Here is a 16,271-nt window from a genome sequence, read left to right as displayed (position 1 = left end):
CCAGCCCCAACAGATACTAAATTTCTAATGAATGTTTTTTGTGAGATAAGTACAAAGACTGACACCAGGATCATGGGAGATTGTGACCAATTGCATATCAAAATATTTCTATGGCAAGTGCAGTTTGACAGTTTACTATGATATGGTATATTAGGGAGTTTTGGCTTTTTGTAATTAGTTTGCCTCTTTGAGACATTTTTCCAGTATCCTTTCTTCTTTCCATAAGTTACATTGTTACTTTGGGATCAACCACATATAGACATTTATGTATGTTTTTAATACAAATGTAATACTGTATATACTGCTTTGCAAATTGCTCTTGTCGTTTAACAGTACTTCTAAGATATCTTTCCCTATTTCCCCAACAACTCAGGAAGCTGAAGCAGGAGGATGGCAAGTTCCAACCTGGGAAACTTAGTGAGACCCTATCTACAAATTAAAAGGGCTGGGGATGTAACCCAGTGGTAGAATGCCCTGGGTTCAATTCCCAGTACCATGGTACAGAGAAGGCGAGGAGGGAGGGGGATGATTTTCCTTATCCATGAATAGTAATAGAGGTTTTTTAAATTTAGTTTCCATTGTTCTGAAAATATTATCTTTTCATAATGTACATGAATTATGTGTGTATGTATATACATACACACACACACACACTGTAAGTTCTGTAAGATATGTATATGATTTAAACAGGGAAGACCATTAATTTCATAATGTGTTATGCTTAATTTGGGATATTGCTTAAATTTTATTTGATATTTTATGAAAGTTTTTCTAAATGAAAATTTCTTAATAGTTTACCACTGAATGACTTGGGAGGATCAAGGTTTAAAGCCAGCCTCAGCAACTTAGCAAGACCCTGTCTCAAAATAAAAAAATAAAAAGGGCTGGGATGTGGCTCAGTGGTAGAGTACCCGTGGTTCAATCTCTGGTGCCAAAAAAATTAAAAATTTTACTAGTCAGAGTTGGACAAATAGGGAAATCAAAAAACAAACTTTGTTCAGTAGAAGTCAACATAAAAGTTATGAAAAACAAATTCCAGTTCTAATTAGATGACACATATTCTGTTTTTTAATAGGAATCAACCCTCAAAAGCGTACTGAGTGCCTTATGGAATTTGTCAGCACATTGCACTGAGAATAAAGCTGATATATGTGCTGTAGATGGTGCGCTTGCGTTTTTGGTTGGCACTCTCACTTACCGGAGCCAGACAAATACTTTAGCCATTATTGAAAGTGGAGGTGGGATATTACGGAATGTATCCAGCTTGATAGCTACAAATGAGGACCACAGGTATATACAGAGTTCTATATTACTTTCTACATGAATTCATTTCTTTGAAAAGACCTAATCGTGAGCAGTGTTTTGTATAATTATTAATAAGTTCAAAACCAAAATACACTTAGTACAGTGAAAAGATAAATGTTAATCCCAGTTTTACTCATTAGTGTATTTATTCTAATAAAGTTTATAGTACCATAAAGGAGATTAGACAAACAAATGTTAAGAGATATAACCCATGTGTGGAGGAATAAATAAAAGGCAAAAATATTAGAACAAAATTCTTTCTTGTTTATTACTATGGCATAAAGGAATATGAAGCTTATTTTTAAAACAGCAAAATGATGAGCAAGATTCTGAAAGTATAAAGGCTCTCATTTTTCCAGTGGTGTCTTAACATCACTTATCATATTATTTAAGTACCAGCCAATCTACTAGTTCTCTAAAATCTGAAAGATCAGAATCAGAGCACACATTTTTAAAACTTGGGATCTATAATATGTCAACAAAAATGAGTATTTTCAGAGCTTATTCATTTTTTTAAAATGTATCCAGTGTTATTCCTGTTGTTTTCAAAAAGAGCATCAGGTTCTTTTAATAGAAGAGCCTACAAGAATATAAACATCTTTTTATTTAAGTTTTTGATGTAAAACTTCAAGCTTTTTATATTCCTTCCTGCTACGCAAAAAGTATTTCGTAAACTCAGTAAGTACTCAGTTGACTACTGGACTATTGAGAAAAGACCACCACATTAAAGTTTATTGTGCACCCTTGCCAGTCTATTTTAAGGCCTATTAAAGCTGAATATGCTGTCAATGAACTTCAGTTTTCCATGCATTAAACTAGCTATTGCTCTTTCAAGTTCATTATGCTGATTCTTAGCCCTTGTATTTACATGCTTTAAATATTTTGAAAACCTTTACTTCACATTATTTTTCAAAATAATAACACACACAGTCTGCCAAAGAGTACTTGTAAGAAAGATAACATGTCAGAAAATTAAACTGGAGACATAGAGATTACTCTAGAAAGTAGGTTTGCTGATATGTACATAAAGTATGCTCCCTGACTACATAAAAAATGTATCAGTTCTGTCTACCTCTTCCAAGATATTAGTAGTCAACATTGTGGCTTGCATGTGTAAGCAAAATTACCACAAAGTTCCTGTTCAGTTTAAGATTTCATGATATATTTATGACACTTAAATTGTAAAACTGTTACCATATGAAAAGAATAAATGTATTTGGTACCTGCCCCCCCCCAAGAGTATTTTAAGCTATTGGATCAGAATAGGAAATGTAGAATAGATAGAAAATCACATTTTCACTTCTTTTGGTCTGACAGAGGAGTATTTATAATCAATAAACATTGAATGAACTAAGAACAAAAGATGTGAATGCTTGAAATTTATAGAATAATTGGTATACTTTTAACATGCCTATTATTAACTTTAAGTAAAATTATCTTTAGATTTACTTGTTTTCTATCTTACAGATTTTTTCTTTTCACTCTGTGATTTCTTGTTTTTATTCCAGGCAAATCCTAAGAGAGAACAACTGCCTACAAACATTGTTACAACACTTGAAATCTCACAGTTTGACAATAGTCAGTAATGCATGTGGAACTTTGTGGAATCTCTCGGCAAGAAATCCTAAAGACCAGGAAGCATTATGGGATATGGGGGCTGTTAGCATGCTCAAGAATCTCATTCATTCAAAGCACAAAATGATTGCTATGGGAAGTGCTGCAGCTTTAAGGAATCTCATGGCAAATCGACCTGCAAAATATAAGGACGCCAATATTATGTCTCCTGGTTCAAGCTTGCCATCTCTTCATGTTAGGAAACAGAAAGCCCTAGAAGCAGAATTAGATGCTCAGCATTTATCTGAAACTTTTGACAATATTGACAATTTAAGTCCTAAGGCATCTCATCGTAGTAAGCAAAGACACAAGCAAAATCTTTATGGTGACTACGTTTTCGACACCAATCGACATGATGATAATAGATCAGACAATTTTAATACTGGAAATATGACTGTTCTTTCACCATATTTGAATACTACAGTATTGCCCAGCTCCTCTTCATCAAGGGGGAGTTTAGATAGTTCTCGTTCTGAAAAAGATAGAAGTTTGGAAAGGGAGCGAGGAATTGGCCTAAGCAGCTACCACCCAACTACAGAAAATCCAGGAACCTCTTCAAAGCGAGGTTTGCCAATCTCAACCACTGCAGCCCAAATTGCCAAAGTCATGGAAGAAGTATCAGCCATTCATACCTCCCAGGAAGACAGAAGTTCTGGTTCTACCACCGAATTACATTGTGTGACAGATGAAAGGAATGTAATAAGAAGAAGTTCCACTGCCCACACACATTCAAACACATACAATTTTACTAAGTCAGAAAATTCAAATAGGACATGCTCTATGCCTTATGCTAAATTGGAATATAAAAGATCTTCAAATGATAGTTTAAATAGTGTCAGTAGTAGTGATGGTTATGGTAAAAGAGGTCAAATGAAACCTTCAGTTGAATCCTATTCTGAAGATGATGAAAGTAAATTTTGCAGTTACGGTCAGTATCCAGCTGACCTAGCCCATAAAATACATAGTGCAAATCATATGGATGATAATGATGGAGAACTAGATACACCAATAAATTATAGTCTTAAATATTCAGATGAGCAATTGAACTCTGGAAGGCAAAGTCCTTCACAGAATGAAAGATGGGCAAGACCAAAACACATAATAGAAGATGAAATAAAACAAAATGAGCAGAGACAATCAAGGAGTCAAAATACCACTTACCCTGTATATACTGAGAGTACTGATGATAAACACCTTAAGTTCCAGCCACATTTTGGACAGCAAGAATGTGTTTCCCCATATAGGTCAAGGGGAACCAATGGTTCAGAAACAAATCGAGTGGGTTCTGGTCATGGAATTAATCAGAATGTAAACCAGTCTTTGTGTCAGGAAGATGACTATGAAGATGATAAGCCAACCAACTATAGTGAACGCTACTCTGAAGAAGAACAGCATGAGGAAGAGGAGAGACCAACAAATTATAGCATAAAATATAATGAAGAAAAGCATCATGTGGATCAGCCTATTGATTATAGTTTAAAATATGCCACTGACATTTCTTCCTCACAGAAACCATCATTTCCATTTTCAAAGAGTTCATCTGCACAAAACACTAAAACTGAACACATCTCTTCAAATAGTGAGAAGGCATCCACACCTTCATCCAATACAAAGAGGCAAACTCATCCAAGTTCAGCACAGAATAGAAACGGTCAGACTCAAAAAACTACCACTTGCAAAGTTCCCTCTATCAACCAAGAAACAATTCAGACTTACTGTGTAGAAGACACCCCAATATGTTTTTCAAGGTGCAGTTCATTATCATCTTTGTCATCAGCTGAAGATGAAATAGGATGTGATCAGACAACACAGGAAGCAGATTCTTCTAATACTCTGCAAATAGCAGAAATAAAAGAGAACAATGTAACTAGATCAACTGAAGATCCTGTAAGTGAAGTTCCAACAGTATCACAGCATGTTAGAACCAAACCCAGTCGACTCCAAGCTTCCAGTCTATCTTCAGAATCAACCAGACACAAAGCTGTTGAATTTTCTTCAGGGGCCAAGTCTCCCTCCAAAAGTGGTGCTCAGACACCCAAAAGTCCACCAGAGCACTATGTTCAGGAGACTCCACTCATGTTTAGCAGATGTACTTCTGTCAGTTCACTTGATAGTTTCGAGAGTCGTTCCATTGCCAGCTCTGTTCAGAGTGAACCATGCAGTGGAATGGTAAGTGGCATTATAAGCCCCAGTGACCTTCCAGATAGCCCTGGACAAACCATGCCACCAAGCAGAAGTAAAACCCCTCCACCACCTCCTCAGACAGTTCAAACCAAGCGAGAGGTACCTAAAAATAAAGTACCTACTACTGAAAAAAGAGAGAGTGGACCTAAGCAAGCTGCTGTAAATGCTGCAGTTCAGAGGGTCCAGGTTCTTCCAGATGCTGATACTTTGTTACATTTTGCCACAGAGAGTACTCCAGATGGATTTTCTTGTTCATCTAGCCTGAGTGCCCTAAGCCTCGATGAACCATTTATACAGAAAGATGTAGAGCTAAGAATAATGCCTCCAGTTCACGAAAATGACAATGGGAATGAAACAGAACCAGAGCAGCCTGAAGAATCAAATGAAAACCAGGACAAAGAGGCAGAAAAACCTGTTGATTCTGAAAAAGATCTACTGGATGATTCAGATGATGATGATATTGAAATATTAGAAGAATGTATTATTTCTGCGATGCCAACAAAGTCATCACGCAAAGCCAAAAAGCTAGCCCAGACTGCTTCAAAATTACCTCCACCTGTGACAAGGAAACCAAGTCAACTGCCTGTGTACAAACTTCTTCCATCACAAAACAGGTTACAGGCACAAAAGCATGTTAGTTTTACACCAGGAGATGACATGCCACGGGTGTATTGTGTAGAAGGGACACCTATAAACTTTTCCACAGCTACATCTCTAAGTGATCTTACAATTGAATCCCCCCCAAATGAGTTAGCTGCTGGAGAAGGGATTAGAGCAGGGGCACAGTCAGGTGAATTTGAAAAACGAGATACCATTCCTACAGAAGGCAGAAGTACAGATGAGGCTCAAAGAGGAAAAATCTCATCTGTAACTATGCCTGAATTGGATGAAAGTAAAACAGAAGAAGGTGATATTCTTGCAGAATGCATTAATTCTGCTATGCCCAAAGGGAAAAGTCACAAGCCTTTCCGTGTGAAAAAGATAATGGACCAGGTCCAGCAAGCATCTGTGTCTTCATCTGGAACTAACAAAAATCAAATAGATAGTAAGAAAAAGAAGCCTACTTCACCAGTAAAACCTATGCCACAAAATACTGAGTATAGGACACGTGTGAAAAAGAACACAGACTCAAAGAATAACTTAAATGCTGAACCAGCTTTCTCAGACAACAAAGATTCAAAGAAACAAAACTTGAAGACTAATTCCAAGGACTTCAATGATAAGCTACCAAATAATGAAGATCGAGTTAGAGGAAGTTTTACTTTTGATTCACCCCATCATTACACCCCTATTGAAGGAACTCCTTATTGTTTTTCACGAAATGATTCTTTAAGTTCTTTAGACTTTGATGATGATGATGTTGACCTTTCCAGGGAAAAGGCAGAATTAAGAAAGGGGAAAGACAGTAAGGATTCAGAAGCTAAAGTTGCCAGCCACACAGAACTAACATCAAGCCAACAATCATCTAATAAGTCACAAGCTGTTACAAAACATCCAATAAGTCGAGGCCAGTCTAAACCCATACTACAGAAGCAACCCACTTTTCCTCAGTCATCCAAAGACATGCCAGACAGAGGGGCAGCAACTGATGAAAAATTACAGAATTTTGCTATTGAAAATACACCAGTTTGCTTTTCTCGTAATTCCTCTCTGAGTTCTCTTAGTGACATTGACCAAGAAAACAACAATAACAAAGAAAATGAACCTGTTAAAGAGACTGCGCCACCTGCTTCACAAGGAGAACCAAGTAAACCCCAGGCATCAGGTTATGCTCCTAAATCATTTCATGTTGAGGATACTCCTGTTTGTTTCTCAAGAAACAGTTCTCTCAGTTCTCTTAGTATTGATTCTGAAGATGACCTGTTGCAGGAATGTATAAGTTCTGCAATGCCAAAAAAGAAAAGGCCTTCAAGACTCAAGGGTGATAATGAAAAACATAGTCCCAGAAATATGGGTGGCATATTAGCTGAAGATTTGACACTTGATTTGAAAGATATACAGAAACCAGATTCAGAGCATGGTTTATCCCCTGACTCAGAAAATTTTGATTGGAAAGCTATTCAAGAAGGTGCAAATTCCATAGTGAGTAGTTTGCATCAAGCTGCTGCTGCTGCATGTTTATCTAGACAAGCTTCATCTGATTCAGATTCCATTCTTTCACTGAAATCAGGAATCTCTCTGGGATCACCTTTTCATCTTACACCTGATCAAGAGGAAAAACCCTTCACAGGTAATAAAGGACCACGAATTCTCAAGCCTGGGGAGAAAAGTACATTGGAAACTAAAAAAATGGAATCTGAAAATAAAGGAATCAAAGGAGGAAAAAAAGTTTATAAAAGCTTGATTACTGGAAAAGTTCGATCCAATTCAGAAATTTCCAGCCAAATGAAACAGCCCCTTCAAACAAACATGCCTTCAATCTCTCGAGGTAGGACAATGATTCATATTCCGGGAGTTCGAAATAGCTCCTCAAGTACAAGCCCTGTTTCTAAAAAAGGCCCACCCCTTAAGACTCCAGCCTCCAAAAGCCCTAGTGAAGGTCAAGCAGCCACCACTTCCCCTAGAGGAGCCAAGCCATCAGTGAAATCAGAATTAAGCCCTGTTACCAGGCAAACTTCACAAATAGGTGGGTCAAATAAAGGGCCTTCTAGGTCAGGATCTAGAGATTCTACTCCTTCAAGACCTGCCCAGCAACCATTAACTAGACCTATGCAGTCTCCAGGGCGAAATTCAATTTCACCTGGTAGAAATGGAATAAGTCCTCCTAACAAATTATCTCAACTGCCTAGAACATCATCCCCTAGTACTGCTTCAACTAAGTCTTCAGGCTCTGGGAAAATGTCATATACATCTCCAGGCAGACAGATGAGCCAACAAAACCTTACCAAACAAACAGGCTTATCCAAGAATACCAGTAGTATCCCAAGAAGTGAGTCTGCCTCCAAAGGACTAAATCAGATGAATAATAGCAATGGGTCCAGTAAAAAGGTAGAACTTTCTAGAATGTCTTCAACTAAATCAAGTGGAAGTGAATCTGATCGATCAGAGAGACCTGTATTAGTACGTCAGTCTACTTTCATCAAAGAAGCTCCAAGCCCAACCCTAAGGAGAAAATTGGAGGAATCTGCTTCATTTGAATCTCTTTCTCCATCTTCTAGACCAGATTCTCCCACTAGGTCTCAGGCACAAACACCAGTTTTAAGCCCTTCCCTTCCTGATATGTCTCTGTCCACACATTCATCTGTTCAGGCTGGTGGATGGCGAAAACTTCCACCCAATCTCAGTCCCACTATAGAATATAATGATGGAAGACCAGCAAAGCGTCATGATATAGCACGGTCCCATTCTGAAAGTCCTTCCAGACTTCCAATCAACAGATCAGGAACCTGGAAACGTGAGCATAGCAAACATTCATCATCCCTTCCTCGAGTAAGCACTTGGAGAAGGACTGGAAGCTCATCTTCAATTCTTTCTGCCTCATCAGAGTCCAGTGAAAAAGCAAAAAGTGAGGATGAAAAACATGTAAACTCTGTTTCAGGAACAAAACAAACTAAAGAAAACCAAGTATCCACAAAAGGAACATGGAGAAAAATAAAAGAAAGTGAAATTTCTCCCACAAATATTACTTCTCAGAACACTTCTTCAGGTGCTACAAATGGTGCTGAATCAAAAACTCTAATTTATCAAATGGCACCTGCTGTTTCTAAAACAGAGGATGTTTGGGTGAGAATTGAGGACTGTCCCATTAACAACCCTAGATCTGGAAGATCTCCCACAGGTAATACTCCCCCAGTGATTGACAGTGTTTCAGAAAAGGGAAATCCAAATGTGAAAGATTTAAAGGATAATCAGGGAAAACAAAATGGGGGTAATGGCAGTGTCCCCTTGCACACCATGGGTTTGGAAAACCGCCTGAACTCCTTTATTCAGGTAGATGCCCCAGACCAAAAAGGAACTGAGACAAAACAGGGACAGAGTAATCCTGTTCCTGCGGCAGAGACTAGTGAAAGCTCTATAGCAGAGCGTACCCCTTTCAGTTCAAGCAGCTCAAGCAAACATAGTTCACCTAGTGGAACTGTTGCTGCCAGAGTGACTCCTTTTAATTACAACCCAAGTCCTAGGAAAAGCAGCGCAGATAGCACTTCAGCTCGCCCATCTCAGATCCCAACACCAGTGAATAACACCAAGAAACGAGACTCAAAAACTGACAGCACAGAATCCAGTGGAACTCAAAGTCCTAAGCGCCATTCTGGGTCTTACCTTGTGACATCTGTTTAAAAGAGCTGGAAGGACAAAACTAAGAAAATTAGGTGTTAATTACAACTGCTATATAGAAATTTTGTTCTAAATGAAAGTTTAAAGGATTGAAAGTTTTTGTAAATAGGTTTGATTCTTGTTAGAGGGGTTTTGTTCAGGAAGCCATATTTGATAGAGTATACTTTGTCTTCACTGGTCATATTTTGGGAGGCACTCTTAATAGGGAAAAAAGTGGTAAAGCCAAGTATATTTGTACAGTATGTTTTACATATATTTAAGTAGCATCCATCCCATCATACTTCAGTTATCGCTCGTCGTAAAATAATGAACACTACAGATAGAAAATATGATATATTGCTGTTATCAATCATTTCTAGATTATAAACTAATTAAACTTACATCAGGGAGAAATTGGTATTTATGCAAAAAATTTGTTTTAGTCCTGTGAGTCCATCTAACTTCATAAATTAATCATGTGGCTGTGAAATTCACAGTAATATGGTTCCCAATGAATAAGTTTACCCAGCCTGCTTCGCTTTACTGCATGAATGAAATGACGGTTCAATTTCAGAAGTTATGATTAACAGTTCTGTGGTCACATGATGTGCATAGAGATAGCTACAGTGTAACAATTTACACTATTTTGTGCTCAAAAAAAAAAATCTGTGTAACTGTAAAACATTGAATGAAATTATTTTACCTGAACTAGATTTTATCTGAAAGTAGGTAGAATTTTTGCTATGCTGTAACTGTTGTACATTCTGGTATTTGAGGTGAGATGGCTGCTCTTTTATTAATGAGACATGAATTGTGTCTCAACAGAAACTAAATGAACATTTCAGAATAAATTATTGCTGTATGTAAACTATTACTGAAATTGGTATTTGTTTGAAGGGTCTTATTTCACATTTGTATTATAATTGTCAAAAGGGCCTCTTTAAAAGCTTATATAAATTTTTTTCTTCAAATTCTATGCATTAAGAGTAAAATTTCTCCTACTGTAATAAAACAATTGAAGAAGACTGTTGGCACTTAACCATTCCTAAATTTTAATTTTTCTTTATGTGATTAGCACTTCTTCAATTTTCAATATTTTTCCACCCTTTTTCCCCCCTTACTCCACTGGAACTCAGTTAAAACAGAGGCATATATATCAGTGTCTGCCTAGCATAGGCATTGAAATAACAGGACCACATAAGTATTCACTTTTTCTTAAAAGAATTCTATACTTGAAATTTTGATTATTCTTAGTACAAGTAGTTTCTTCCATGTTCTATAATGTAACTGTCTTTCCTCCTCATCTTTTCCTTGTTGCTACTGGGTCTAACATGCAACACCTTATATCACCCTACCTGTTAAGGCATATTTTCTACAGCCAAATAAAATCAGTACTCTGCCATATTCAGAAAATACAAATCACATGAAACTTTAAAAGTAGATACAATGCCATTAAGATACTCAAAAGAGGCCCTGGCATTGGGAAAAAGAAAAAATTCAGAGGAGTATTTAAATATCCTTACCTGTTAAGAAAAACTTTATTTTTGATGTGTACAGTTGGTTGGGGGGTGGGGTGAAGTACCCACTTCCTTTTACTGACCTCACGGGGAGCCCTCTTTCATGAAGGAAAATACACTGATAATAGCAAAGATAATTTACTTACTATATCTTCCCTGAGTTTGTTCTAAAAGATCAAAAGTGACTATGATGATAAATGCTCATATATTTGTTGAATAAATGAAAGGTTTATTTTTAATGATAAAATTCATGCACTCTGCATTTGGAGAAGATAAAGGATTTTTAGGCATGGTGGGGCACTGGGAAGAGGAGGTGACGGGGAGTATGCATACCTACCTGGTGCCCTTGAAATCACATCATTTAGTTAATTATCTAACTTGTGTTTTTACTTGTGTTTATAACTTGCAGGTAATGAGGCTGTTTTTTTAAAAGCTAAAGTGCCAGAAAATTAAGTACCACAATTTGAACTAAAGCATATTACGCCAAAGCCCGTACTCTTTCCACTGCTCCACTTTATAAACACCTCAATTTATTTATCTTTGGAATCTATTTAAATTTTTTTCAAAACTTCTCTGAAATTGTTTATGAATAATATTCTATGTTGTTCTCCAAGGCTGCCATAAACAATAGGGATACAATGTTATCTAGGTCATATCTGTTTTTGTCTGAATTTTTGCATGCCAGTTTTTATAAACTACTTCCAAGTATTTTTGTGGGAAGAGATAAAAGTGTTAGTTAATTAGAATAAAGTTGCCTTTTAATTCAAGTTTTTTTTTTTTTTTAAAAAGGTATTATTATGTTGGAAATGAAAGAAGAGTCCCTTCTACTTACAAAAAGACTGGAATTCCTGTGGGCAACATTACTGGGAGAAGAACTGGTGTATGTTGTCCCTTGAGGAAAAGGTCACTGGATGAGAACCTCTAGTTAGAGATAATGGCTCTGAATGAGTAAAGGGGCAAATCACTTCTACTTTGAGACATTGGCAAGATGTTACCAAAACTGATAGCAAGCCAAATACTCCAAGTTGATGCTTGTTAAAAATGGCATACTAAGCCCAGTGTTGGGTTTAAGATAAGTCAGTAATTATGATGGCTATTTAAAGGAAGGTATACGGCATTGACTGTGCCCTATTTAGCTGTGGACTGCCACAGAGAAATCCTAAGGCAGTGGTTTTTGAAACAAGGGTGCATTTGAATCTTAGTGCTTATGACACAGCCAGGTCACACCCTGGTAATTGGACTAAGTAGGTTTAGAGTGGGCCCCAAGAATTTGCATTTTAACAAGTTCAAACATGCTGCTGGTGCTGCTGGTCCTGAGGACCACACTTTGGGAATTACTGCCCTCAGTTACCACAATGAAGCTCCTTGAGTGATTGCCTTGGGCTCCAGATAATCTACCAACAGATTCTCCTTTCTGTAGACCTAAGACTTGAATATTGAGCTGTTCAATCTGTTATAATCCATCTCAACTCCCGATAAGAAACAAACTTACCAGACATGAATGAACAAATAATTTTTACATTATTATGTCTGAAGGATCAGCTAATATTCTCTTTGAAACAATGATTGTAAAAGCCAAAGTATCTTAATTTGAAATGGCAATAAGATTAGAAGAGACTGGAAATGGGAACTTGGAGGTGAGGGAAGATTGGTTTCAGATGAAAGGAAAATGTATCCAATTTATTAATATTTAATGAATGTGGTCAAATCAGTCTGATAATTGAGAATAAACTTTATAAATTACCAGGGCACTGGAAGTTAATGAGGGAAATAATGAAAGATAAATGCTGTAAGGATCAAATAGTACATATTTTTCTTGATTATGTATAATATGGATCATGTTATACAAAATTAATTAAGTAAAATGATGAGTCCATTGCTGATGGGAGCCAGTTGCACTATATCTGAATTCATATAATCAGGTGGGGTTTCTTTTCATCTAAGAGAAAGAATGGAGTGCCAGCAATGCAAAAGTAAATTGCCCAGAGCTGAAGAGTAGACAGATGGGTAAAATTTACCAAACAAAAATGATTTTTCAAAAGTCACTGTGGCTGAAATAGTATAATTTTTTTTAATTTCCACTAACCATATTTCCCTAATATTATGCCGAGTTAAAAATACTACTTTGTAATGTTGAAGCCTATGTGGCTTCTGTATACCCCAGGTTATTTTCCTTCTGTTCTCAATTCTGTGGTCTGTAAGTATATTTTGCTTTTTGTTAGGCCATTGATGCTTCTTTTAACCTGTATGTTCTATATGTATAATACTGTTCTTGGTGCTAAATATACTTTCTTTCCTCTGATATTCAGGGTAATTTTTTTCTACATTTATGACTGTTCACTTACTCTTAAAGTTATCTGTTACTTTTTTTATTGAGAATGTTCAATGTATAGTAGCAAAAGTGATCACTGAATATAAAACAACACTAGTGAGAAATGGCTATTGAAAGAAATGCCAGACATTACGTGCCCTACTTACACTACCTATTAGGATCCAAAGACTTGTTTGGTCTAGCTTTAAAAAAAAAAAAAAAAAGACTTGGCTAATCAATTTGAAATAAGTTGTCACAAAGAAAATTTCTGGCTGGTGGGAACTGAAAGGTCACATAGGCTGATTACTACAATTGACATCATGGAGCCTAATAGAAGAGGAAGCAGACAGTAGAAAAAGAGGAAATGGGAACAGATTGGTGGGGGCGGGGAGTCATATAAAGCAAGTAAGAGGCAAGTCAGGAGCCACCACAGTCCCTACAGGTTTTTTGCTTTGTTTTTGTTTTTCTTTGGGGGGGGAGGGGGGAGTCCAGCCCTTTTTTAAATTTTGAGACAGGGTCTCCCAAGTTGCTTAATGCCTCGCTGGTTCTGAGGCTGGCTTTTCTACCATGCGGCCAGCGCAATGGTTTCATTAATGAGGTTCTTGGCATAAAAGTTAGCTAGCGAGATCGAAATAAACACACAGACTCAGTTACCTTTTTCTATGACCAGGTCCGAGACGGCTCCCCTCTCTGGTTCCCTCCACTAAACGCCCGGCAGGGCAGCAAAGATTACTCAGGGCTAGCAGGAGAGAGAGAGAGAGAGCGCGAGCACGCCAGGGAGTAGCCTTTTATTGGGGAGCAAGAAATTCAGGGGATAATTCCATCCAATGAAGGTTGAAGGGGGAGCCGCACTCCAAGGTCAGGGTCAGTGATTGGGCCTCCGGGGTCAGTGGTCAGTTACACCCCCACACGGACAGGTTCTCTCAACAGGAGAGGGCCGGGAAAGCTCCGACACAGCCAGAGCGCCTCAGACCCTAACCGGGAGTCACCCAGTCACGTGTGAGAATGGCTTCCGACATATTCCCCCTTTCTTTTCGCAAAAATGAGGCGGCGGTTCACTCTCTGGAGTTTCTGCATTCTTGTTCTGAAGACTCGCCATCCTACAATTACAACGCAATAAAGAATTAGCAGCAAAGAGAATAATCCAATAATGTACCAGGCCGAGTGTTTGAGAATATTTCCAGGGTTGAATCCATTTAACTCCTTCAATATTTGGTTAGCCAAAGAAGAAGGATCTGAAAAATCAGCTCTATTATTTTGAATATCTTGGATATGGTGATGAAGTTCCAGAATATCCAATCTATTATTACTATTTTGCCAAATACCTAACAAATGGTTTTTAACCTTCTCCCAATCCCAGAGAGAAGCATTGTACTTGCCAGCTGTAACACACACATACTTATAATTAGCATGGCATTTAAGCCTTGCTTTAAATTTTAAGGCTGAAAGTTTATTACCTATGTCAATAACAGTTGCCTCTAAGGCGTTTAATTTAGTTTCAATCTTTTCATCAATATTTACTTGATTACGCAGAGCCTTGGAAGTATTTTGAGCTAAATTATTAAGAAATTTTGCATGCTGAATATTCTGAGACAATGTCAGAGACACAGAGACAGTTGATGCAATAAAAGAGACTAGCGCCAAAACACCAACAATTATAACTCCAATAGCACGTTTAGGTCTTGCCAGCTGGGCATGAATTTGCTGCAAGACTTGTAAACCAGCATCAGCATACCATGGCTCTGAAATATTAGCAGGTAATAAAACAAAAGAGGGCTGATGAAGTATCAGCACTCCTTTTCCTCCATTATACCTAGTAATACAATTGGTTAGGTTACATTTATTACAAGTAACAATATATCTGTCATCTATCCATTTAACTTTTACATTTCCAATGATTAAAACATAAGGAGATTGGACACAAGCTCGTAAGCCATAGCAAGATCCCTCTTTACAGTTCTTGCCAATAAATCTTGGTAAGGGTCTGTCTGTAAAATGTAAGAATTCTGAGGCAGCAATTAAACGCCAAATATCTTTTTGAACACCACCTTTACTATAAGTCAAAATATTACTAACAAATCCTGCAGGTGTCATAGCAGAATTTCTTCGTAATTGTCTCTTATCAATTTTTGGAGACCAGTCTAAAATATACCCACTATCTTTAGACACCTTATGTTGTACAGGAAAGGGATTTATACAATCCATCCATTTAGGAAAGGTGCCAATCTCAATTGTAGAACTATTTGGACAGTGGTGTATCTGTGGAGGTTTTGTAGAAATGACTGGCTTATTATGGGAAAGTCCCATCTTAATTACTGATCTAGTATTAGGCTTTAAATCTCCATAAATAGAATTATTTGTCAGTCTAGGTCTACCAATCGCTGTCTTTTCTTCGAATGATACTTTCAGACAGCCAGCATGTTTATCGTGGTACCAACGCAAGGGTAATTGGGCACTATAGCCAGAATAATTAAATCTAGTTACATGATTGGGAGTAATATGAGTATCTGTAAATCCTCCCATCATGAATGAGTCATTAGTAAATACTGGAATAGATTCACCAGTCCACACAGCTGGGTGTACCAGGGGTGGATCTGGGAAATACGTCCAGTAAGTGTCTACTTGATCCCCCTTTACCTGACAGCCCAGTAGGGCAATTACTGTTGCTACCATCATCATTGGGGTCCTCTTTTCTCCTAGGTCTCAAAGTATTCTGGAAGCCTGGGTTGTTAGCTTCTTTACGCCTTTCCATGAAATCAGCTTTTTGGCTGAGTCAATCTGGTCTTTCTTCATCCTTTTCCGATATCTCCTCCTTCTGGATGGGGGCTCCTCTGGGTTGATCCCCAGTCGCTTGAATCTGGGTTCTATCTCTTCCATGTCTGATAGCACGTTCAGGCACCCAAATAGGACGAGAAGAATTTTCTGGGAAAATACAAGCATGCCCTCTGCCCCATATAAGCACCGGGTCTGGGCCCTTCCACTGACCGGTTTGTAAATCTTTCCACAAAACTCTGCCTAAAGGGCCTGTTACTGAGGGAGACATTTGTCTCTCAGCAGCAGTGTGACCTTCTGCGTCACAGTTTAAA

The 16,271-nt window shown here is 37.7% G+C and overlaps 1 protein-coding gene across 8 annotated transcripts in view; it reads left to right on the top strand.

Moving 5' to 3' along the window:
- Apc (APC regulator of Wnt signaling pathway) overlaps positions 1-11,641 on the top strand; it is a 121,568-nt gene extending 109,927 nt beyond the window's left edge. For all 8 annotated transcript variants that reach the window (XM_076856922.2, XM_076856919.2, XM_076856918.2 and 5 more), the window contains 2 exons: positions 1,076-1,290; positions 2,814-11,641. In XM_076856922.2, coding sequence (XP_076713037.2) covers positions 1,076-1,290; positions 2,814-9,381 — 6,783 coding nt within the window. In that variant the 3' untranslated portion in view covers positions 9,382-11,641. The remainder of the gene's footprint in view (positions 1-1,075; positions 1,291-2,813) is intronic.
- The last annotated feature ends 4,630 nt before the right edge of the window (positions 11,642-16,271 follow it).

Source organism: Callospermophilus lateralis, chromosome 5 (assembly GCF_048772815.1).
Source record: "Callospermophilus lateralis isolate mCalLat2 chromosome 5, mCalLat2.hap1, whole genome shotgun sequence".
Taxonomy (NCBI): Eukaryota; Metazoa; Chordata; class Mammalia; order Rodentia; family Sciuridae; genus Callospermophilus; species Callospermophilus lateralis.
The sequence above is the reverse complement of the archived record's forward strand: the minus strand, read 5'-3'. Positions and strand labels throughout refer to the sequence as shown.